This window comes from Alosa pseudoharengus, unplaced genomic scaffold (assembly GCF_046254945.1).
Source record: "Alosa pseudoharengus isolate Yale_2024_CS ecotype anadromous, Long Island Sound unplaced genomic scaffold, YU_APseudo_1.1 YU_APseudo_1.1_scf_1, whole genome shotgun sequence".
Classification (NCBI taxonomy): domain Eukaryota; kingdom Metazoa; phylum Chordata; class Actinopteri; order Clupeiformes; family Clupeidae; genus Alosa; species Alosa pseudoharengus.
The window spans coordinates 41,796,318-41,821,260 of NW_027468564.1; the positions used below are offsets into that span (position 1 = coordinate 41,796,318).

The 24,943-nt window shown below is 41.1% G+C and overlaps 1 protein-coding gene across 1 annotated transcript; it reads right to left on the reverse strand.

Moving 5' to 3' along the window:
• Positions 1 to 681: 681 nt before the first annotated feature.
• Positions 682 to 24,905, reverse strand: LOC143128109 (antigen peptide transporter 2-like). The gene is made up of 11 exons (XM_076289786.1): positions 24,304 to 24,905; positions 11,478 to 11,592; positions 11,157 to 11,287; positions 10,086 to 10,291; positions 7,916 to 8,113; positions 7,493 to 7,621; positions 7,081 to 7,269; positions 6,766 to 6,939; positions 2,436 to 2,595; positions 1,759 to 1,895; positions 682 to 1,583 (listed from the first exon to the last, which is right to left on the reverse strand). The coding sequence occupies exons 1-11, from the start codon at positions 24,791 to 24,793 to the stop codon at positions 1,389 to 1,391; spliced, it is 2,124 nt and encodes a 707-aa protein (XP_076145901.1). The 5' UTR covers positions 24,794 to 24,905; the 3' UTR covers positions 682 to 1,388.
• Positions 24,906 to 24,943: the final 38 nt, after the last annotated feature.

A 24,943-nucleotide genomic window follows, 5' to 3' on the forward strand; every position in this document is an offset into this window, starting at 1 on the left:
GAGTCACTTTCTATCTCTTAGTCGCTGTTCCCTATTCCCTTGGTTCGTACTTCAATATGTGGTTAACTTCACTAAAAGAGGAAGAAATTCAGAGCTGTATTTGCAAGAGTTGTTTGTCATCAAAATCTGAGAGAGGTCAAAAACTCACTACGGACGTTCGTCTGGCCGTCCAGATTTGAGAGAAAATCAACTACCCTATTATTTGGGGATTCTTGTCAAAATTAAATTAAAGCTCCTTTTTATGACAATTCTTGTAACATATAAGCACTTCAATTGACCACAACAGATCTATAACCGTTTCAAGTCCTATCTCTAAATACACATGTATTTATCAGACAGATTTCCGTATCCTCGCTTGGGTGTGTGATGTGCGTTTAGACCACAATGGGTCCTAGACCTTAGTTTCACAAACAATTTTTCACAACAAATAAATTTGCTAACAAAGCCTATTTGGTTTTTTGTCTGCCCTGGAGCATAGGACTTTCCTTCCTAAATGCCTGGCTGAGTTCTCTACTCCTGTGTGTGTCAGTGCGTGCGCAGTATATTTGTTGCCCATATACAGTGTCTTAGAAAGTAGCCCTCAAACGGACGCTTACGCACCCGGGCAGAGCCCCTGTTGTAAGGCGTCCGGGATTCTCAGCAACACAGGAGAGGCAGAAAAATACGAGAAAACGCTAGACGGTCTTTTTACAAACCCCTAATCAAAGGTTAGGATTTTGACTTTTATTAAATACAAATAAAAAAAGTACAAAGAAAGAAAACTGTCTAAGTCTAAAAGCAAAATGCTCGATTCAAAGAAAAAAGAAGATCAAAAAGCCCTGAACAAGGGGCCGTTCTCTTTTTATACCCCTCTCGGTCAGATAGAACATGTCCAAATTTGGTATTGTGTCTTGCCATGAAATATTGGTTCTGCTTTTTTGTTTTTGTTTGGTTGCCAGTCAGCTTTTTGTTTTGCTGACAAACAGTTTCTTACAGCTGGTACATTATGTTCTTACATTCTGTCTTTACATTTTGTTCAAAGCACATCTCATTTAGCATACAGTAACACACTTTAATTCTAACACAACCTTTTCATATCTAAGCAAACACATTTTATGTAGCAAAACATTTTAATTAAGAAAACACACTTAAATTCTAAACTTCTAAGTTTTTAAACATTATAAGTCTAACTTGTTTCACACTGGTTGTCTATCATTATCTTGCAGCATTTGCACATTTTGATTTGTTTTAGAGCAAGCTGGATTTAAGCAGTTATATGACTAAAACTCTTTTAATAGTAAATCATGAGTTTGATTATTAATTATTATCACATCTTCACATTGTAAAGTCACGCTACAACAGCCTGAAACAACATAAATGGGAACAGGAAACTGATTTGTTAAAATTTGTTAACTGTCAGTGAAGAGCCTTTCTCTTAGCCTGTAGTAGTTGCCCTGATTTTCCATGAGTTCTTTATGAGTGCCCTTTTCAATTCCCGTCCCATTGTCAATCACTACAATCTGATCTGCTCTCTCAATGGTTTTCAATCTATGAGCAATCACTAGCAGGGTCTGGTTGGGACAGGAGGCCAAGGTTTGTTGCACCTGTGAAACATGGAATATCAACCAGTTGTAAGACATCTTGTTTTAAAGGGGAAAAGCTCAATGTACATGTCTTACCATTTATTTGAGAAAACCATTTTTGTGTGTGGAATTTCCATGTGTAATAAACCATGTATAATATACAGCCTCATATCACATATAAAATGGAGAACTGTACCATTTGTTCGCTCTCTGTGTCCAGAGAGCTGGTCACCTCATCCAGGATGAGCACCTGTGGCTCTCTGATCAACGCCCTGGCGATGGCAATGCGCTGCTTCTGACCAACCGACAGCAGACCTCCCCTCTCTCCTACATCTGATGGGACAGAGTAATGAATGAATGAACCGTGTTTATTTGAACTGTGTCTTTACTTATTTTTGCATATGTGACCATGCAAAAGACAGGATAAAAAAAGAAGGGATATTGTGGCTAAAATAGTAGCAGAACATTTGCACCATATTTTAATTATACATTTTGTCTTGGAGCAGTGTTTCTCAAAGTGTGGTCCGGGGACCACTGGTGGTCCGCAAGCTATCCCAAGTGGTCCGCGAGCATACGTGGTAAAATATAATATAGATGAGTTGTTTGCAATATTGAAACAACCTGTATCTAAATCCAAACAGTTCTGTAACACTGCCTATGTACGCCAGTTTAAATCATATAAATCCTCTGACACAATAAGCAACTTGCAAAGACAATAAGCAAGGTGGTTCACTGAGTAGGCCTATTGTGTAAATATACTGTTGAAGTAGGTCTACTCTTTTTTTTTTTTAGCTAAGTGGTCCGTCAGTTTTTTTTTATGGTTAAGTGGTCCTTGGTCAGAAAAAGTTTGAGAAACACTGTCTTGAAGGGTACCTGTGTCATAGCCTTTCTCCAGCTGGGAGATGAAGCCATGGGCATTGGCTTTGCAGGCCGCCTCCTGTACTCGTTGTAGGGAACACTCTCCCAGCCCGTAGGCGATGTTGTCTTTCACAGAACCAGAGAAAAGCACAGGCTCCTGACCCACCATGGCAACCTGTGTGACACAGCAAATCTTAATCTAAAAGGAGGTTAAGTATTTTTAACCTAGGTTGATTACCGAACTCTCCTCCTTTCATGACCATTGACAGTAGTTTGCACACATTAGATAATCGACTTTCTCCTTGCAAGATGGCAGCAACTGGCATAAGAGTAAGGTAATGCAGTGACTGTATGCAACTGTCCTTTTTTATACCCTATCTTTATACTTACAATGGTAAAAGCACTTTGATTTGCAATTGTCTACACAGAGCCTCTTCATAACAGCATAGAAGTGTAATGATATTTATAATGATATAAAACTGCATCGATTGACATTGTTTTGGTCCCAAGGTCCCCAGGTTGAAAAATACTGAACCTGCCTTAATGTCAGTATTCAATAATATCTGCACTAAAGGACTGACAGGCCCTTTAGACCTTTTAGATGAATGCAGATGATAAATGCAGTTCATGGTAAATTAAAATAAACCTGTTAAAAGCTAACAATAGGCGTTTTTAGATAGAGATCGCGCAAGATTCACGGGGAGAAGAGACGTCTTTATGCCGCATTACCTGTCTAAAAAGGAGGAGAAAAATTGACACAACGAACAATGGCCCTGTCATACCTGTGCATGATTTCAAAACAAGCTTTGACATGCATCAGTTTAGCTGGGGATTTTGCCATCACTAATTTTGTCCTCACCACTTTTGACAACTGAATATAAAAAGTGATACAATGAACAGAAAGCCTCTTCAATGTGTTTTTAGTCTGTCAAATTAATGTATGAAAATAAAGTTGTGGGTCACGTTAGTGAAGGAGAGTAACATTACTAATAGAGCTCAGCAGTCCCGCCCCTCCGAGAGAGCTTAGTTTCCGGAAGTAAGTTTCCCATTCATTTTTCCAATCGCATCTGGCAAAATCCATATATAAAGAGTTTTAGACCCTGACTTAGGCTGACCAGCTATGACGTGACTCGTAATCACACAACATTTCATGTCAAACAAAGAAAATAACAGAAAAGGCAAAGGTACAAGACTGTGAACCGGTACATATTTTAATTTCCGAGCGAAGGAACTATCATCCCATCAGCCATCGCGAATTATACATTCCAACATAACAATAGTTTAATATGCTTAATTTTGAGACAACAAGATGACCAACTTCCTACCGTTTCTATTGAGTAAATTAAACTTTAAAGGTGAGAAAAACAGTTTTCATCGGATGGTCACACATTGCATCCATCTTGTTCAGTAAGGAGCAACCACGTTAGTAACGGCGGGAGTTAAGGCATAAACATTTCCATGGCAACGGTGATCTCTATCAATCAAAGGCTCTGCTTTTACATGTTACGATTTTGAGTAGTGTCGTGATTTCACGTGAAATTGCGAACAAAACACATTTTTCTCAAAACAAGATAGTTGCCCCATGAACTTTTGGCGTCTATATTAACATACAATCTCTTAGTCATGTCATAGCTGGTTTTAAGTCTACCATGGACAGGATTTTATGGCTTATACTCCATTTGTCAATGCGGAAATTGCCCTTTTCCCTTTCCCTTGTAATTTCAAAATAGTGGAGGGAAACATTTTGTTTGGTTGTTTACTAGGCTACCTGCTCTTGCCCTGCCGTTTCCACACATCTACAAAAGGGGACGCCCATCAAAGCGTCTTCATGGAGGGTAGCGTCGCGATTTGGAGAATTCGCATCGCGTGTTAGTGGATCAGGGGCGATAGAGATGAATAGGGATACTGCGTCGCGGAGTTCGCATCGCATGCTAGTGAATCACCGGCGTGTGGGTACCCGATCTGTGCCGCTTGCCCAATCCGTTCTTGACGGTCAAGCGGAACCATAGATATGAGACATGGAGCAACAACAGTATTGTTTATGAGGAAGAAGACAAACTGGAATGTCTTTGCGTTGAGTTTTGCTGTTCACATCGACTTCATCAATGAAGTGCTGACTAACGATCCAACCCGCTACATTTGTAACGTTTGTGTGTTGTTCTTTGTAGAAGAGTAAAACAAAGACGGTTGTTAACTATAGAATCATTGAGTAAACAAGAGCCTTATTTTCACAGGTTTCTCTCGCCAACATGGCACTGTAACAAAATACTGAAAGGCCTATCTATGATTCCTCATACCATTCAATCACTTTCTTTCAACATCTTTGTCTTAAATGGAAGGAAGGAAGGAAGACAACCAAAGAATGACTCAGTGAATGAATGAAATTCCAGCAGAACAGATCGAGTAGTGTCGTAAATCGTCGTAGAACAGGATTATCATATGCGCATGCGCGAACGTCTTGTACATGCGTGGAATGGATTGCCGTCTGTTGTTCACCTGTTTGTAATTTGATTGGCTGGTGCAGTCCGTCGGTGCAGCAAAAGTTGAACTTCTCAACCCGAGCGACGGGAGCAACGCAACGCAACGGACCCACAATTCAGTTCGGCAACGGATGACGTAAGCTCATGTAAAGTGAACGGGATGCGTCTACAGCACTGCAACCAGTGTTTAGAATAACGCCGTTTAAAAGAACGTTATTTTTTCAGTAACGGGGTAATCTAGCTAATTACTTTTCCCGTCGTTACAACGCCGTTAACGTTACTGGACATTAAAGGCACACTATGCAGGTTTTTTAGTTTAATATGCAAGTTTTTTAGCTTAATTTACCTTCATTTAACAGCTTTAGAGTCATTGGAATGGATATATGACTTTTTTTGGGTTGAATGGTGGCCGTGTCGCTTCCCCCTAGCCCCTGTGAGCGGAAAAACCACCCTTGCAACTGTAAGTATAACAAGTGTAACGAATTGCTTTACTGCATTCAAATACACATACACGCCAGGCACCGGCTAGAAAAAGGTAGCGATGGAGTTTCTCAGACATTCGTCATGACAGAGCCAGCGAAAAAGAAGCAAAACAGTAAGGAAATTGCCAATACTGCATAGTTTACCTTTAAATGTGGTGCGTTACTATGCATTGATTGAATAAACTGTGTAATCCGAACGCACCTCTGGCTCACAGCTAGTGAGGAGGTGGGTTAATAACGACGTAAGCGATTGTGATTGGCTAAGGCAGAGTCATGTTTCATGATAGCCAATCAGAGCCAGTGTTTTTACACACTTGCCAGCACACGCGCCACACACACACACACGCAACAGCTAAAATAGAGATTCGACGAAACAGCAGAGGTCAGGAGCAATTTGATGAAAAGTTGGCATTTTCAAGGTGGAGATACAAGCACTACTTCAAATTCATTGTGGTCAAAGGCAAGAATGTGCATGTAATGTGTACATTATGTCCAGAAGCGAAGACTTTGTCGACATCCGTTGTAAGCAACTCTAATAAATTTAATGAAGCATCTCACACACGCATCTAAAGCTAGTGGCCAAAAACACTGATACCTCCACCACAGATGATAGCTCGCCATCCACTAGCAAAGAAGGACTTGGAGCAAAGTCCTCCAAGCAGCAAAAGCTAGATATTTCTGCCTCACAACAAAAACCTATGACACCGGCTGAAGTCAACCGTAGGTCTGTCGATGTGCAATATCTTGAATTTCCCCTTGGGGATCAATAAAGTATCTATCTATCTATCTAATAAATATCGAAAGTTATGTAGCCTACAAACACCTGTCTGTTCTACTCATTTCAACTGGCTGCTCAAAACTGCCAAAAAATTGTTTTTGACATATAGCAACTTTTTAACAGTAACGCAAATAGTTACTCTTATCATAGAGTAATTCAGTTACTAACTCAGTTACTTTTTGGAACAAGTAGTGAGTAACTATAACTAATAACTTTTTTTAAGAAACGTTCCCAACACTGACTGCAACACACGCAACTGTGTGTGGGAGCCGTTACATTAGCCTTGATGGTATCATCTGGTTGCCCAGCTACAGTAATTACTCTGTTAAAGTTAAGCGATTTTGTTTTACTCTCACTAAAACGGAGGTGATGGTGACAAGGTTTACAAATTGCGAAAACTGGCTGGCTGCGCTAGTAAATGTTTTTTTTCTATAGTATATTTTTGGGCTTTTTGCCTTTATGCCGACAGGACATTGAAGATAGACAGGAAGTGAGTGGGAGATAGAGAGATGGGGTGGGATTGGGACATGACCACAGGTCGGATTCAAACCTGGGCGAAAAAACTGTTGGGCCCATGACGTCGGACTTAACAACCGAATACTCACCTTTCTGTGAAAATATTTGTGCTGATAATTCTGCAACGGCTGTCCATCCAGGAGGATCTCTCCCTCCTGGGCCTGGTAGAACCTCTCCAGCAGACTCACACAGGTGGTCTTACCCCCACCTGAGGGCCCCACCAAAGCTGTCATCTGCCCTGGCTTCAGCTCCAGAGAAAAGCCCTAAACACAAACATAAACAGTGCAAAGACCTGCTACACTAAAGTAATCATGGTTACTTTACAACACTGCACAATGCCACTCTATAGTATGATACTAAAGCTGATTTGGACATGGAATATGACTGAAATGCATTAGCCTTACCTTTAGCACCTTCTGGTCAGGGCGAGTAGGATAGGAGAAGGTAAGGTTGTGGTACTGGACATGTCCCTTCAGAGAATCAGGCTGAAGGATTCCTTCAGTACTCACCTCAGGCTTTCTGTCCAGGTAATCAAAGACCGTACTAACTGTACCCACAGAGTTTAGCATGTCACCAAAGACAAGAATTAAGGTCTGTGGAATCACAGTATATAGATGTCAGTGAAAATATTTAAACATTACTGTATACCAATAATACTTGGCAAGCCTGTTCACTTGTTGTGTTCACAAGTAACATTGCAACTGTTATCTGGTTGTATGCACAGTGTAAAGATTATCCGTAATAATTCACAACCTTGAGAGTTTACAAAGTAAAGCATTCTCACACAGCAATAAACCACTTGTGCATCACACTTACTCTAATATTATTGGCCAGACGAGAGTGGTACAGGATGAAGGACACCAAGTTTCCTGTGCTCATCTGTCCTGACTGAATGAGCAGACTGCCACAGCAGAGTATAGCAACTTTCATGCCAAATTCTGTAATCTAACAAAGATGAATGACAGACACAGACACACACATTAAAACCGAGGTGCATATGGGTATCCCACTGTTTCTAAGCCCTTCAATTGAAATTAATTACTACATATTGATCTTTTTATGTGCAGCTTCATATTTTGGCACTTTTACATATTGCTAGAGACACATAAAACATTAAATAATGCACTAAAAATAAGGGGAAAAAGAGGAAAACGAGGGACAGGTAGAAGACAGGTAAAATATGTGACAGAATCTGTAACACAAAAACAAAATCAGACCAATTTGAAAACAAAGATATACCCTTCGGACAAGCTTATACACAGCTCTGACAGTGTTCCTTCGAGTCTGCAAGTTGTGAGTGCCCATCAGACAGGCGTCATATCGACATGATTCGTTCTTCTCTGTTTTGAATCCTCGGACAGTCCGGATGCCTGAGACAGCCTCTCCTGCAACATCATTGGTTTGTGCAATAGAGTCTTGCACCTCTTTAGAGAGTTTCTAATGGGTCAAAAACATCAAATACTGAGCTCTGAAAATGCAGTCTGATTGTAACTACTAATTACAGACTACTGTCAATGCACATCTAGATAAAGTCAGCACCTACTGTATATACGCTTATACGGAGGGTCGGACTGGAAACAAAATTCGGGCCCTGGCAATTTTCTCCTGGACCGGCCCACCACTGGACCGACGACCCGCCCCACACACACACACACAAGCCCACCAATACCAAAAATCACCGCCCTGATTCCCCCCATAAATAACAAACACAAACACACAGTATTATGCTGTAGCAACACTTCATAAACTGAACTCAAACATTTAGATTTGGACCTATAGCCTATCACAATAGCACGGGGGTCCAGGGTTCTCTCCGGTATTTTTTTTTTTAATTCTGGTTGCTAATCACACCATTTTAAAGTGATTTGAGAGGGACAGGATTCAGGGATAGGCTACTAAAGACAGGCTCATCTTCTGTCTGTCTCACGTCTTGTTACCCATAAACCCATAAAAAAAAAATTATGCTGGTCTCTAGACTTTATTCTTGCACTGTTGCACTGTTGGACTTACTCATTTGCACCATCATCACCATGGCACTCACTCTCACCTTACCTTACTATGCACAGAGAATCACAGGCTCAGTCCCTGCCTTAGTCAATGCAAGCGCCTCATGCTTAATCACCCCTAAGCACAAGTGTGTGATGTCTGTATGCTACTGAGACCTTGAATTTCCCCTTGGGGATCAATAAAGTATCTATCTATCTATCTATCTATCTATCTAAACCACATGTCACTGCTTGAAATGAAAAACATAGGCTACTGAACATGGACATTGTCATAGTTGACAGAAATTAAGTTTTGTGCCAACATGTTGTAGAAACACAACCAGCCTTTATTTGGTGCAAATCATCTCCTTTACTTTCTTTGGTTACAGTCCGCGATTCACATTAACTGTAGGCTATCACCACAAGTGCATACTAAACGTTTTTGCCCAAGTTTGTGTGCCGTCGCCACATTTTGCAAAATTACCTTCGTTACTAACCTACCAGTTGATACTTTTTACCTGCATCGAATCGCGATTGATTGTGCATCTAATGTAATACTCGGTGGAGAGACTTCCACTTTCCAAGTTTCACTTTCACTGTCGTTGTGAGCTAAAAGGCTACTGTATGGGAAATACTTTGAAGTTCCTTTTGAATAGGATCAGCTCCAAAAATGAATGGGTTTTCTTTATTCTGTGCTACACTTTTCCACCAAGTTGTGCGAAAATTGTACCCATAGTTTTTTTTTATGTTGACGGACAAACCGCACTACAGTAGCCTACATGGTGCAGTAAATGGAAGCTCTTGGTAGCGCGTGCAACTAACATCTATAAAAATAATATATTTATGGAATAAAACTAGACATCTCTGATTGCTGTTTACGGTTAAACTGTGATGATGTGAGCACCAGCCTGGAGCCAACGGAGGGCACTTATAGGCTACCATGCAGTAGGCTATATTTCCCCACAAACCTAGCGGCTGCTTGGACAAATCCACTTGAGGGGTGGGGCAGGGGGGCGCGATCGTAACACACACTGAACCTGTCATGAAGAGGCCAAAAATATTGACCTGTCATCCCCCCAAGCCAAATGGATCCAACCGCATTTATAGGCTAGGCCTACGTGAAGGGCCGCAAATAGGCTAAATAACTTTTTAAAAAAAAATCTCGGAGGTCACCGGCCCACATTTGCCCTGTTGGCCAGATTGCCAGTCCGAGCCTGCTTATACGGTTACGTATATGAGTATAGTATTGTGCTCCTTGGGTGGTACATTTCTTCTAAACTGAGAAGGCTTCTTCCTTATTCTTGTCCCACTTTCAGCTTGTTATTTCATTCCTGTTTGCATCTTTTAATAGAGATTCTCCATTTGCATATGATGATACACCTACAAGGGCATTGTGACTTTAGAGGAAAATATTTGATACCAACCTGGTAGAAGGTGTTATATATGTTCTGAATCGAGGCAGTCACTGGTGTCTCCACTAGCATTAGTAATGTGAGCTTCCAGGACAGGCTGAACATCAAGGAGAGCATGCCTAGGGTCCTGATGAATGTTCGGAGCAGGATATTGACATTAAGACCCACCACTCGACCCATGAGATGGGTGTCTGTGGACAACCTGGAAGTCAGGTCACCTGCAAGAGATGTGCAGAAGATGTCCATGCCAGACCATTACTTCAGTAATACCAATCATTTCAGCACTGATTCTGTCAGGATCCGGCAGGGACTGATTGACTTTGTGCCACCCTGGAGGCCATTTTGTGTGTTGTCTTATGCTTGTTTGCTTTTGCTGTTCCCTATAGACCTCTGAAGTTCGCCTACAAAAAAGCTGCCATCTTTGACATCCGGTAACTTGCTAACTAACTTAATGTCAAGTTGCATCGCACGTTAGCTCTGGGGTAGCAAAAATCTAAGTGTGCCACCTTCAAGTACCGGAGATCACAGTAGGCAGAGGACAAAAGTGTGTAGAGCAAAACGTTTACATTTCCTATTTCTTCGTCCCCACGAGAGTTTAAGGTGTGATAATTCCAAATCCCCATGTTATTTTCTCACAGGAAAAATGTCAAGATACAGGATCTCCTTATATGGGCAAAGATGGTAGCTTTTTTGTAGGCAAACATCAGAGGTCTATGTGCTCTGTTCACCTGTCTGCTGTCATGTCACTGTCTCCACCCCTTTTCCCTATTTGGTCTGCACTTCCTGTCTTGTTTCCCTCCATTTTCTGCTCGCATCGTTCCCCGTTATTGTCTTGTTGGTCTCATCCGGTTCTCTGTCTCTGTTAATTGGTCTGTGTATTTCTACTCCCCTGTTCCTTTGTCTCTTGTCAGTTCGTCTCTCTTGTCAGTCTAATTCTGTAAGTCAATAAAGAGTCTGCCTTCAACGAGTCTTGGGCTTGGGTCCTGCCGCACCCTGACGGATTCAGCGCAGACAACTTTAACAAACAAGTGGATAATCCAAGCACGTACATATCGTAACAAAAACAGAAATGAAACAACTTACCAGTCTTAGTGGTTTCAAAGAAGCCAATTTCTTGACTAACAAGAGATCTGAACAGCTTGAATCTAACTCTGCAGGCAAAATTGTACCTGACACACCTGAAGAGGCCGCCTCGGCACCCCACAAAGATTGAGCTGGGGCACAAATAAAGAATTTAAACAGGTTTTTCAGCTTTGCATTGATCAATTTCAAAGCTACAGTCCCTACAATAACTAAAAGAGATCTTTATAAATTATATGGACAAAGAATTGCACATCACCATTCAATTTATTCAACAAATCCAACTTTGTATGACATGTGCATCCCACTTTTGAGTACACTGACCTTCCTAAAGAGAACAGGCCCATGAACAAAATAGCAGTCAGGAAGTCATTCCACTGGTACTGTGATCGCAAGATGTCAATCACTTGTCCAGTGTAGAAGGGAATGAACGTCTCACCTAAACGCACGCACACACACATAGAAGAGCAGAGGTCAAGTCAAGTCAAGTCAAGTCAAGTCAAGTCAAGTTTATTTATATAGCGCATTTCATACACAGAGGTCATTCAATGTGCTTTACATAAACAAAACCAAACAATAATAACAAATAAAAGCATAGAAGGGCAATATAGTCAAAGAATAGTTAAAAGGTAAAGATCATAATAAAAAGGAAACATAAAACAAGGTAAAATCATTTAAAAATAAAGAATAATTAGTAAGCAAAACAAAGGCAAAAGTAGTAAAAAAAGTAATAAAAGACAAAGTAGAATAATTATCAAGGCAGATTCAGAATTTGTAACTCGGCACAGTTAGCAGAAAGCATCTGAGAACAGTTTGGTCTTAAGTCTAGATTTAAAACTGGCTACAGTTGGGGCCTTTTTGATGTCATCCGAAAGTTGGTTCCACAGCTGAGCCGCATAGCAGCTAAAAGCTGCTTCACCATGTTTAGTTCTAACTGTAGGTTTTACTAGCAGGTTTTTCACCTGGGACCTGAGAGGACGAGAAGGTGTGTACTGCTGAAGCATGTCTGACAAGTATTTAGGTCCTGCTCCATTTACTGATTTATAAACAAGCAATAGTGCTTTAAAGTCAATTCTGTGACTTACTGGAAGCCAGTGCAAGGACTTAAGAATTGGAGTAATGTGGTCAGTTCTTTTAGTTTTTGTTAGAATCCTAGCTGCTGCATTTTGTATCACCTGAAGCTGTTTAATAGTCTTTTTAGGAAGGCCTGTGAACAGTCCATTGCAGTAATCAACCCTGCTGGAGATAAATGCATGAATGAGTTTTTCTAAGTCATATTTTGACATCAGCCCTCTGAGTTTGGCAATATTTTTGAGGTGGTAAAAAGCTGATTTAGTTATCGCTTTTATGTGGCTGTTGAAATTTAGATCACTGTCAATTAATACACCAAGATTTTTAACAGTATCCTTTGCCTTCAACCCTTTTGTGCCAAGGAGAGTGGCAACCCTAAGTCTTTCCTCATTTTTACCAAATAGAATTACTTCAGTTTTTTCTTTGTTCAGCTGAAGAACATTTTGAGACATCCAGGTGTTGATTTGTTCTATACACTGCCACATAGATTCAAGAGGACCATAGTCGTTTGGTGATAGAGCTAAGTAAATTTGTGTGTCATCTGCATAGCTATGATATGAAATCAAATTATTTTGAATGATTTGTCCAAGTGGGAGCATATAGAGGTTGAATAATAGTGGCCCCAAGATTGACCCCTGGGGAACACCACAGGTCAAGGACGTTGGTGTTGAGGTACAGTTTCCGATGGCAACAAAGAAGCTCCTTTCTTGTAGATATGATTTTAGCCAGCTGATAACTATGCCTGTAAATCCAACCCAGTGTTCTAGTCTGTGTAGTAAAATATTGTGATCAACAGTGTCAAATGCTGCACTAAGGTCCAGTAGCACTAGGACTGATGTTTTACCTGAATCTGTGTTGAGGCTTATGTCATTGGAAACTTTAATGAGAGCTGTTTCAGTGCTGTGATTTGCCCGAAAACCAGACTGAAAGTAATCAAAATACCCATTTGATGTTAGGAAGGTGGTTAATTGATTAAAGACTACTTTTTCAATAATTTTGCCAATAAAAGGTAGATTGGATATGGGCCTGTAATTGTTTAGCATGGAGGCATCCAGGTTATTCTTCTTGAGAAGTGGCTTTACAACAGCTGTTTTCAGTGACTTAGGAAAAGTGCCAGAAAGCAGTGATACATTTACAATTTGAAGGACATCCGCCGCTATGAGGTGAAAAACAGTTTTGAAGAAATTGGTAGGCAGAGTGTCTAAGACACATGTGTAAGAGCTGAGATTCTGTACCGTTTTTTCAAGTGTTTCGTAGTCTATCAAGCTGAACTCTGACATCAAGTTTAGTTTTCCTCTGTTTGTTGCAAGAAGTTCAGGTTGTTGAATTTGTAATTGAGCAGATATGTTGAGTCTGATTTTGTCAATTTTACCTTTAAAAAAAGATGAAAACTCATTGCATTTATTAGTTGAGAGAAGTTCAGGCGCTAATTGTGAGGGGGGATTTGTTAACTTATCAACAGTTGAAAATAGAATACGAGTGTTATTTGAACTTCTATTGATAATGTTAGAAAAGAAAGACTGTCTTGCTTTGCATATTTCAGAGTTATATGTGCGGAGCATCTCTTTATGGATTTCATAGTGGATCTGAAGTTTGTATTTACGCCATTTTCTTTCAGTCTTCCTACACTCTCTTTTTAGAAGTTTAACTGCTGGATTTTGCCTCCATGGTGCTTTCTGTTTGTCCTTAACTTTCTTGAATTGTAATGGAGCAATGTCATCCATAATGTTTGCCATTTTTGCATTAAAGTGATCGATCAAATAAGTCTTCAGAGTCTGACAGTTGACTTGACTTTAGTGAAAGTGCTTGCTCAAAGAGAGCACTTGTCTGATCATTTATGATTCTCCTTTTTACCATCATAGCTGTGTTTTGAGTGTGTGGGGACATAGACACATCAAAGAACACGCAGAAATGATCAGATAAGGCCAGGTCTTTAAAGGAACACGCCACCCAAAATCAGTAGTAATATATGTTCTTACCTTAACTTTCACGAGTTGAGTCATACCTCTCCCGCGCCGGTAGGTGCACTGAAACGCTCTGTCGCGCAGCGCGAATGTGTTAGCATGTTGCTATGCTAGCGGGCTCTGCCGTGGCCGTAGAGAGAGGAACATAGCAGTAATCAAACACCTCCATTTTTTCCCTACTTAAATACAGATGCACGAGTAGTTAATAAAAATGTGTACGTCACACAACATGAAACGTGGCGATTTTCCAAGCGAATAAACAGGAGAACTACAATGTGTGGCGCAATAGCACTTGGGAGTACTTCGACCTAGCGTGGTAATATTATTAACACCTAATTGTAGATCCTATCCACCACAGAGTTTAGAATCCATGCTCGACCCTCAGCCTCTCCCTCCCCTCTGAGCCAGAGAGGCACACACACTAGAGATGCGCTGATGGGCTATTATTTCAACCATAACTGCATAGCAAAACTTATCATCCATCAGCCATCCATCAGCAGCAAAGTTTGTTGACCAATTTTCAAAAAGGCACCCGCCCACCATCCGTTGGTTGTTTTAATATGGGTGATGCAGCGCTGCTGACGTGAGGCTAGAAAGCCCTTGCCTGTTCTAGAAAGACTGACCTAATGCAGCAAATATATTAAAAGGCTGAAGTCGTACATTGGCTAGGCCTATCCCCAGAATATCAGCAGCAAACTCAGTCTCTGTCGCGCAAAACAGTCTCCAAATAAAACGCACATCGGCCTGTTGCCTATTCTGCCAGCTTGTGACAATATATCGTCCAAAATGCTTGATTGCATTGCATTCTCCACATTTTTAGCTAAATTTTCATGTACCACATCAGCATTTTTGTTCAGTGAATCTTTTGTAAATTGCTTTACAATTACCGTCGGGCCCTTGTCAGCAGACTTCGGCTTGCCTCTTGCTTCACTCCTTGTATTCTTCCGATGTCATTTCTGAGTCATCTACAGATGTTAGATGTCCCATTAGATCAGTCTTTCTAGAACAGGCAAGGGCTTTCTAGCCTCACGTCAGCAGCGCTGCATCACCCATATTAAAACAACCAACGGATGGTGGGCGGGGGGGGGGGGGGGGGGAGTATGGTGGTGACTATGTATGATAATGAGCTTTATTGGCCGGCCCGCTAACAGAAAAACACTGCCTCAAAAGACTATTTTGAACACTTGAAAGTTTTAAATGTGCATAAACAATAATTACAATAAAAGCAGGGCTGTTGAGCTCTATACATGCAAGATACATTTGGATGGCGACCCATCTTTAATGTTGCATATCTCTAAATTTGATCCAAGATGTTTCTGAAAATACAAACTGAATCTTTTACAGTAGCCTAGCTCTATAATTTTGACAATCTGTTTTAGAGTTTAATAATCCTGACCTGTGAAAACAGTTGTGTTGATGGGGACTGATGTGGATGTTGTCCATTTTCTTATTCAATCATGTCTGGTCTATTATTAGGCCTGCCTCTTTTCAATCCATTATTATTAGATATTTCTTTTGTAAAGAAAAAGGCCTACATCTATCCCTCATGTTATGCCAACATATTTAATTCACCTGAATTTAGGCTACAGTAGATAGAGAATTATTGACATCTGCTGTTGTCAGTGTGCAGGCTATCCTTTAAAGGCAGTTTAAATGGATAACCAAAGTGCAGTTTCCTACCCGAAATTGGAAAGTTGCTAGGTCGGCAATTGTCTAGAGAAGGCCGCTCAGACAATGCAGAAGTGCCGTTCGTCATTTTATATTTTCTACAGTCTAGTTATGAGGTTATGTGCCATCAAAATGATTTTGGAGACGTAATGTTAAGGTCGAAAAACTCTGTCACTTTAGCTGATAAGCTCTCACCCCTCGCTGCCGTTCGATGCTTTGCTGAACATTGTGTAGCCTACCTGAAGGTCATTGACACCTTTATTTGCGACCGACAAGTAGACCAGTAAGTGCCTGCTTTGCAGGTCAGCACTCAGCTTCATGTTGATCTCGACCGAGACAAAAACATGGAAATGTACGTTTTAATTCGTCAGTGAACTTACACTAAACAAGGACGTTTGCGCTATTGAGGTGACTGACTGACCAATTAAATGTTCGACCAATGATGGTAGCTAAGGTCAGGCTCTACACACTTTCCACTCAATGCAAAGTGAACTGTAGGGGGAGGGCGTGACTATATGTGAATGAAAGACATAGATAGGCTATATATGAATGAAAGAGAGAGCAATGCAAATTCGCTGTAAACACGTTTGAGGCTAGAATAAGAAAATCCCGGACAACTTTGAAATTCCGCCCGGACACATTTTTAGGTTTCAAAAAGAGGACATGTCCGGGCAAAAGAGGACGTCTGGTCACCCTACTCTAGTGTGTGTGCCTCTCTCTCGCTCTGAGGGGAGGGAGAGGCTGAGGGTCGATCCAGCATGGATTCTAAACTCTGTGGTGGATAGGGGTGGGGATGACGGGGTGGGGATGGTGATTGGAGATTAGGGGGGTTTGTGTGGCCTGGGGAGTTTGATTGGGTGGGGACGTGATTGGGTGTGGGTGGTGATGGGAAATCAAGGAGGTTGGGGTTGAAAATTGATCCAGAGTCTCCATCTGCCTGCTGAGGTTCTGGGAAGTTTGTTGCAGATGCTCCGCTTTCAGCATGTATTCCAGTAGTGTATTCCATGTTGTTGTGTCTTTGTGGTGACAAGGAGACGACGGAGGTGGGGAGGGGTATTGGTAGTGGTGTTACAACATGACCCTTCCTTTCTGATAGCCTCTCAGCAGCTTTGATAGGTGCTATCTCCTCATGCTCATCACATCCATTTGTTTGCTGAGATTCCAGGGAGTTTGACGCCAGTGATTGACTTTTTAGTCATAAAATGACTTTGAGTCATTTTAGCAGCACCCATCTTATCTTGTCCAGTGGACATGGCTTGGCATTGTTGAGCTGGTTGTTTATGTTTCTCCAAGGTCTGCATTTCAGTGGAGGCTAGCGGGTGGTTACCAGAGGGCCCCACAGCAGTGGGGGTTGGGCATATCTCTGTTTCAGCCTGTGCAGAGTGTTTTGGTTTAGCTGAGTTGTTGATGTCATCCGCTTGTTCCGTCTGTATGGCCACTGAGCGCTTATCAGAGGCTCGGCTCAAGGTTGGCAGAAAAAATGTTGGATGCAGGAGAGAGAGGTGATAGTATTCGGTTAAGATCCTGGCCCCAGTCCAACTCAGCTCTGTGCTATTTGGTCTGAAGTATTCCCTGCGATTCCAAAAAAGGTTAAAATTGTCAATAAAATTCATCCCAACCAGGGTAGGAATTTCACGGCGGCCACGACGGCCATGGCCGTCGTAGCCCCTTCCGTTGGCCGTGAAGCCCCTTTGAAAATCATAGGTTTACAGGCCACGGTGGCCTTGGTGCCCCCTTCTTACTATATTCTGCTTTGTCCTACTAATAGCGATTTTTATTTAGCCTGTGGCCTGTCAAAATAATCTTAGCATTCACAGCGCAAATTAATTTAGTCTTTTACGCAGTGGAGAAAGTGACAGCGCAAGAAAGTGCGTCAAAATTCACCCATTCTTCTCAGTTGAACTACTCACGAAGTAGCCTATTCATCACACAGACATCACAAGTATCACATGAAAGAGCTTTTTCTCAGCTTTTAAACGATGTTAGCCGATAATTGCTGTGTTAAACGGTTCGCGAGAAAAGTAAATAATATAATTCAATTTAATCATACATTCTACTGAAGGTTTTGCGTCCATGATCTCCCTACCCATTCATCTCGGTGGAATACTTCACGAACCCTTCTTTTAACACATGACAAACCACATTTCAGAATAAACAGCAGACCTTACCGAACACAAAGGTGTAAAGCAGTCCCCTGTACAGTTAGCCGTTCCAGAATAATCCAGTTTTGAATTTGCAGTAAATTTCGACATGCATGGATGTCTCCAAATTTGGGCTTTAAGTTTTACAATGTGTTTAAATTGTTCCACATGATTTCATAACGGGCCAAATACAAAATAAATGTTACAAATATCGCCTAGATATTGGTAAATCAGAGGACAGCTGACTAAGAGTTTGTGAAAGTAGCCTTAATGATCACAAAATGCTAAGCATGCATCTAGGCTATTTGAGTTTCTTAAAGCTGAGCTGTGCTACATTTAAATTGTTCAATACATGATTTCACAGCAGGCCAAATATAAAATACATTTTATATATAGCCTAGATATCTGTTTTTATTAGATGATCAGATGATTTACAGTTATATGTAATATGTCATGTTTCATGTTTTTGTAATGTTTCATACAGTGATGCAGGTCTACTGCAGTGAATAGGCTAAATACAACTTTGATCATTTTATAGCCTACTACTGTATAGTTAACTTTGGCCTTGGTGCCCTGACATGTGGCCTTTGTGCCCCCCACCAAATATGCCCAACTGAAGGCCAAGTGGCCTTGCCCCCAGAATGGTGAAATTCCAAGCCTGATCCCAACTGAAAAGCATGTTTTTGCGAGCCAGGAATAGTCTGGAAAATACAAAGCTTCCCTCTGCTGGGAGTGGGCCACTGATGAAAATTTGTATTCCAAGCTCATATAGGGCCGAGAAAAGTTCCTTGAAATCTTCTTTGACATACAGCTGTTCTCTGTAGATGTCATTTGCTCCAACATGCACAATGATGCGCTTGATAGTTGCATATTTTGACACCAGTTCTGCAAGCTTGTTTTTTGTGTCACACTGAAGCATTTGGGTGACAACATACAATCATCCTTTCCCCATTTATGTCTCACAGCAGAGTCGCCTAGAACGAGGGTTGTGGGATGAATAGGTGTCGAGTGCTGCTTCTTGTCTGTGCCCATCTTTCTATTCACCATATTCACACGGCGGCCATCTTTCTATGACGTCATGCTCAGGATGGGAATCCTCTGGGGAAGTCCAAACATAATAGCTCAAAAACTGTCAGCTGTCCGGTGTTTGTGATTAGCCCAATTACGTATGGCAAGATGGTCCAAAAACGTAACCTATCTACCAGCCTTGACATGCCAAGAAATCGAAACATGGACAGATGAACAGGTCAGCACCTCTAAATGAATAAAGAAAAAAGGATACAGCAACTGGATTGAACGTTATATCCACGATGTTAAAGGTAAGACGATATGGCTAACTGCTAACTTAATACCACTTTATTAACTGGGTTGCACCGATAAACCTGTATAAAGGCACGGCCTTGTCTATCATTTCTGTTCAGAACAACTCAGGCTTGCATTTAAACCAGCCTGATTTTAGTAGCCATGAGACCGTTTCACGTGGATATAGCCTACTATTGAATTTTGAGCTCTAGGTAACGTAGCTTCTAGTGTTATCGTTAGCCTTAAACTGCAGACAGATTCAAGATGTAAACTTCTTGTATCACAGTAGAATACTCTGTTAGCCGGTCAGGCTGTCTTCCTAACCAAACTAGGCTATAGTTTGTTTTTTTGTGTGCAACCCACGTCGTAGCTTATTTATCTCCCTGTTTATCCTTTCATTTTATTGGCTTATTTTCGCGGAGATTTAACAAAGGCAAAGTTGTCTACTAATGCAAGTTATGTTCTGCTTTCAGTCAGGGTTAAGGAGGGTGGGACTAATGCCAATATTGTCAGGGTCAGGGCGAAGGCATACCCCAGTATGTTTAAAAATGAGCCAGCTTACAGGGTACAGGCTAATGATGTCAAATTAGCATACTATATATTTTTTCCCAAGATGAACTTAACACTTTGTGTGTGGTCTGAGCAACAGGCTTTGCATAAATACTTAGCCATGAACTAGTTTTACATATTTTCTTTTTTTTTTCAGGTTGAATTGATCAGCGGATTCAACAAACCAGCTGTGCCTGTGAAGCACGTCTCGGGCACTGCTCACACCTTGTTGGCCTCCTGTATACTCTTGCTCATTACTCTAAATTAGGATACAAATCAGTCCCCCTAACCAAATGTAAGACCTCCTTCCCCCAAACTTGGCACATCCCTTCTTGAGAATTAGGCCTAGGGCCCAAACCTGTCACTCTTAAAAATGAACAAGGTCAAATCCAACAAGACCTACAGTTGTCACACTTAAGTAAAAAAAGATTATGGCCATGGCCTACTTGAAATCAAATGCCCAAACCAAGAGTCAAACTGCTCATACCTGAGAAGAACAGTGGATAGAACCTTTTCCTTCAAGCATGACCATGAATATCACTCACAAGTCATGGGACAGATGGCTCTTACAGGAGCAAAATTGTTTAATTTTTTTTTGTAATGTGCCAGGAGGATTACTATCTGGAGAGAGTGCACTTTGATGCTGTCTTAAGTGGCCACAGCCCCATTGTTATGTACATAAACTTTATCATTAAAAATGTATTTCTTCATCTGTAGCTACTGTGTTCACCTTATTGATGTCCATGTTGTAAGCTAATGTAGCATCAACATTAAAGCCAAAGTTTAAATGCATTACAAGTAAAATAACTACATTGTGTTGCTTTAGAATCTATTCAGTTTATTTAATTTCCAGTTAAGAATGTGAAATGTCATGACTGACATAACTCCATGCCTAAAAGATGCAAAAAACATGCCCTCTGCCATTGGCTGAAGGGACAAGAACAGTATAGAATAGAAGAAAATAGAAAATCGACGCCTTTTATTTTTTACTGTACAATACAGAGATCAGCACAATGTTAATGCACAAGGAAAATAAATTACTGTATGAGTTTGTGTCCAAAGTATTGCTAATACTGTAGAAAGTACTATAGTAACAACACTGTAGAAAAAGACTTCATGTTGGATAATTATTCACCCGAAATCCAGTGTAGAATGTGAAGAACTTTGAATCATTTTTGCTTCAAGCTGAAACGGGATGCCTTGAGGATGGTATTCTCCTGCTTAAGGCGGGCGATCTCCTTCCGTGCTGCTTCTAACTGCTCTTCCAGTGACCGAGAGTTCAGCATAGTCATGGTCAGAGTGGGGTGCTGGCTTAACAACTTGGTCTGCACTATAGGAGACAATAACAAATCAAAAAGGTTCAGTTCCAACTGCATGTGTATCACGTAAGTTGTATAGTATACCATGTAACCTACTACAGTGAATTTGTTTCATTAATGGAGATTACATGTTATACCCTGCTGCTACACATAGCCTATGTCTTATGCAGCAGCTGTGTGATATTTTGCAAGATGGACATAGGAAATACTTTATAAGTGTCTTACCCAGTGTCAACTCCAGCCAGGTCTAAGCTTACACTGGCATCTTCTGTCTCTCCAGCAGGTTCATTGCTGTGTATGTAATAATAAAACATTAGTTCTTGCACAACTGAATAAATCAACTCTTTGTGACAGACCTAGGTTAAACATGACATTAGGAGACGTGTGAAACAATTTTCACTAACTGACCTCTCTCCCTCTATTTCGCATTGGTCTTTTATGAGTCGTTTTTGTCCAAGCGAACAGGACACTTCCTGGCAGGAGGCACGTTTTTCCAGCCTCATCATGGTGCACAAAACACTGCTCAGTGAAATGTTTGGCACAAACTTTTGTGTTGGACGTAACGTTAATCTCCACGAACAACAAACAGCCTGCCCGTTAGCTGCAGTTAGCCTACATACAGTGACCAGGGCTTTCCCTGAAGTCAGCAAAAGACAAGCTTACTGCTTGAGACGTGGCATTTCTATCAAGGCATCATCGTAACGTTACCATACATAAATAAAACGACATCATGTTTGCGTTTGATCTAACAAGTAGCATGATAACGTTACACAGTGGCTATCTTTATAACTAACATTAGCCTGGGGTTAAGCTAACCGGTTGGCTAGCTAGATAATTATGCACTTACCTGGAAAAATGTACCGATGTCTCTTCTAATTTTTGAAATCCACTCTCTCTTCAATCTGGTGTCTGTCAGGAACCGGTGGAACGAACGTGTTTTGTCTTTTTCACGTCTTTTGTAGTAGGAATTACACCCAGGCACACAGCAGACATATTCGTAACTGATACAATCCACAACACACACAACCGTAAAGAACTCGAACTTCCCACCCTGAGCATGACGTCAAAACAAGATGGCCGCCGTGTGAATATGGTGAATTGTTGTGGTTTGATTGCTGCCTGCTTTGGGTCTGTTCCCTGGGAAATTCCTCTCTCACGTCCCGGAGGCATTCAAATCTGTTCCATAGTGTTAGGGGCTGTGGGCTTCCCTTAGGACCACAAGCCCTGTAGTAGTTTGCCGATCTGTCTGTATTTCTGATACGAGGCCTGAAGTTAACATCTGAATTTACTGGTGTTGAGGTAATTACAGTTCTTGTATTACGTTTTTTGTTTTTTGGTCTGGCACCTTGCCTCAGGGTGCGAATTACCCCACCATAATTGGGGGGTACTGCTCCTTCACTTCTTCTGACCATCATGGTCCATTACCATATCAATCCCCACCGTGATCGCCAAGTGCAACATGTGCAACACACATACAAGGTCTAAACATGCGACAAACTGATAATCAGTAGGCTACAGAATATCTCATCGTTTTTATACTGTATATCCAAAAGAGATCAACTCTGCCCTCTGCCCTCATCGTGCCCACATGAACAGTGTATAAAACCTAACTGCACTTACACTTTTAATGTAATTGTTTGTAGATAGAAAATAGTTTCATTAAGATAGTATCAGGGTTCTCAGATGAAACTACATTTATCAAACTAAAAATTGGAAATAATAGAATGTAAAAACAATACCAACCAATTAAAAACACATTTAAATACTAGCACATATTTAGCCTAGGCTACTTGGGTCTTTTTATGTTTCCACAGGTTTCACTGATATTATGTAGGTTTAGCTTAGCTACATCAGACCCTCTTGTGCATAGGCCTACCAGTAATATAAAAACACAGGATCTGTGCCAAACTTCAAAAGGGCACAATCATTTATTCAAGATATAATGAGAATGGACACCTACATGTAGGCTATGGAGTTCATCTCCTTGGAAATGACAATCGATTTTACCTCACCACAATGTAAAGGTTTATTTAAATAGAGAATTACCTTGCTAATTAACCTTGGTAACTAACCAAGGTCCACTTTACTAGCCTCAGTGGGTAAGTAAGTAGCAGGTAAGTAGCAGTAATTCAATGTATGAAGAGGTGACATGAGCTATGAAAGAACAAACACGTTTATAAATGAAGGTTGTAAAATAACACATTTTCAACAAGCTAGACGTCAGTTAGCAACTTACATTTACCCATGCACGTCAGCAGCAAACCGAATTTAGCCTACTGGAGGAATTTGCCTAGCGTTTTGTCATTCAATGTTGACACTTGCTCAGTTGCTTCTAGCGCCACGGTGGTTAAAAATGGTACGGTCCACAATAGGGGTTTCTGAAATCGCTTTACATTGAAATGTTCCTACAGTGAAAACAGGAGTTTACTTGTATTGTAACTGTAATGCTATTTTTTCACAATATCAGAAACATTATCTGACCCCCCCAAAACTGATATTTCTTTCTCTTTGGGGGGTACTGGGTCTTCATTGGGGGGTATAGTACCCCCCAGTATCCCCTGTAATTCGAACTATGCCTTGCCTGTGCCAAGGCTCTGTACTCACATTTCCCTTTGTGAGGTCGATGCATTCATCTGCAGTGATATTAGACTGCTGGGTTACATTCTCTGCATTTCCAGTAGTTGCTGTAGGCTACTCACTTCATGAGATGCCTCTCGTAGTTCATCTGTCGTTGATGGAAGGGCATGCATCTTTGATTCCAAAGTAGAAATCCTCTGTTCTAGCTCAGTACATTTTCGGCATGATCTCCTGGGTCTCTGGCCGGAGGAGCGCATTTTGTTTTAATCTAACTTCAAGGTGAATTGCCGTTCAGTTTTTGCTCGTTGATTTGGCTGGCTCGTTTAAAGTAAAAAACTAACTACTAAAGTTTCAGATTTAAATGTACTGGTTTCACTGTCTTTGCTAAACTAGCTTGTAAATGAAATAAAAGAATGAAAAAGAGTGGAAATTGCAAAAAGGATAGGTGAGCAGGAGCAGTGTGAAATGCGTCCTACTCGCTTGAGTAGGAGGAGAGGGTTGCTATAGCCTAGCATATGAGTGTCATTAAAAGTAGTCAGAGTGGAGTTATGATACTTACATAGAACAGCTAATGAAAGGAAGACGAGCGCTCCGAAAATAAGTATATAGTCAGGCCTATAGAGAAGGATGACTCGCTTAAAGAGCACACGTGATGCCATTTGTCCTTTCTTCTCTCCGTTACTTTGACAACTTTTGTCGGGACATGACAGCTCCCAAAATATACAGGCTGATGCAGCTGCAAGAAAATTTAACAACCAAAACCACGATTTTCCAAGTGGATGGCTGTCAAGCAACACCGTGCGTCCAGTCCAAAATACAGGAAGAACACAATGAGTTGTTAGCATGCGTTTCAAAACAACGCCTGACCCATTAGTGACCATGTGTGACACTCCATATAATACCACCCATCGAATTCCCGACGAGACGCACTGCCGCAACAAATTCGTATTTTCTTCATGAAATGTACCCACCAACAATCGGTTATCTAAAACATAATACACGATTAAGTCCACACATACCGCCAAAGTAAAAACGTAAGCACAGCGCATCTTGGTGTGAGACAATTTAGGCTACGTCCCCAAACCCCACGTGTTGTAGCAGAGGAATTAAGAACTATTTCGTCTACAAGTACGATTCCGTTGTCGCATGAACCGGCGTAGCCTACTGTCTCCTTCGCCCTGAAATGGGCATGTTCTTCA

What these genes read in the sequence shown, in the direction of transcription:
- LOC143128109 (XM_076289786.1), bottom strand. Translation starts at nt 24,793, where the DNA reads ATGCGCTGTGCTTACGTTTTTACTTTGGCGGTATGTGTGGACTTAATC. An exon ending in CTTTGAAACCACTAAGACTG is followed by an intron (nt 10,292 to 11,156) that starts GTAAGTTGTTTC and finishes CATCTCTTGCAG; the next exon opens with GTGACCTGACTTCCAGGTTG. An exon ending in GGAGAAAGGCTATGACACAG is followed by an intron (nt 1,896 to 2,435) that starts GTACCCTTCAAG and finishes CTGTCCCATCAG; the next exon opens with ATGTAGGAGAGAGGGGAGGT.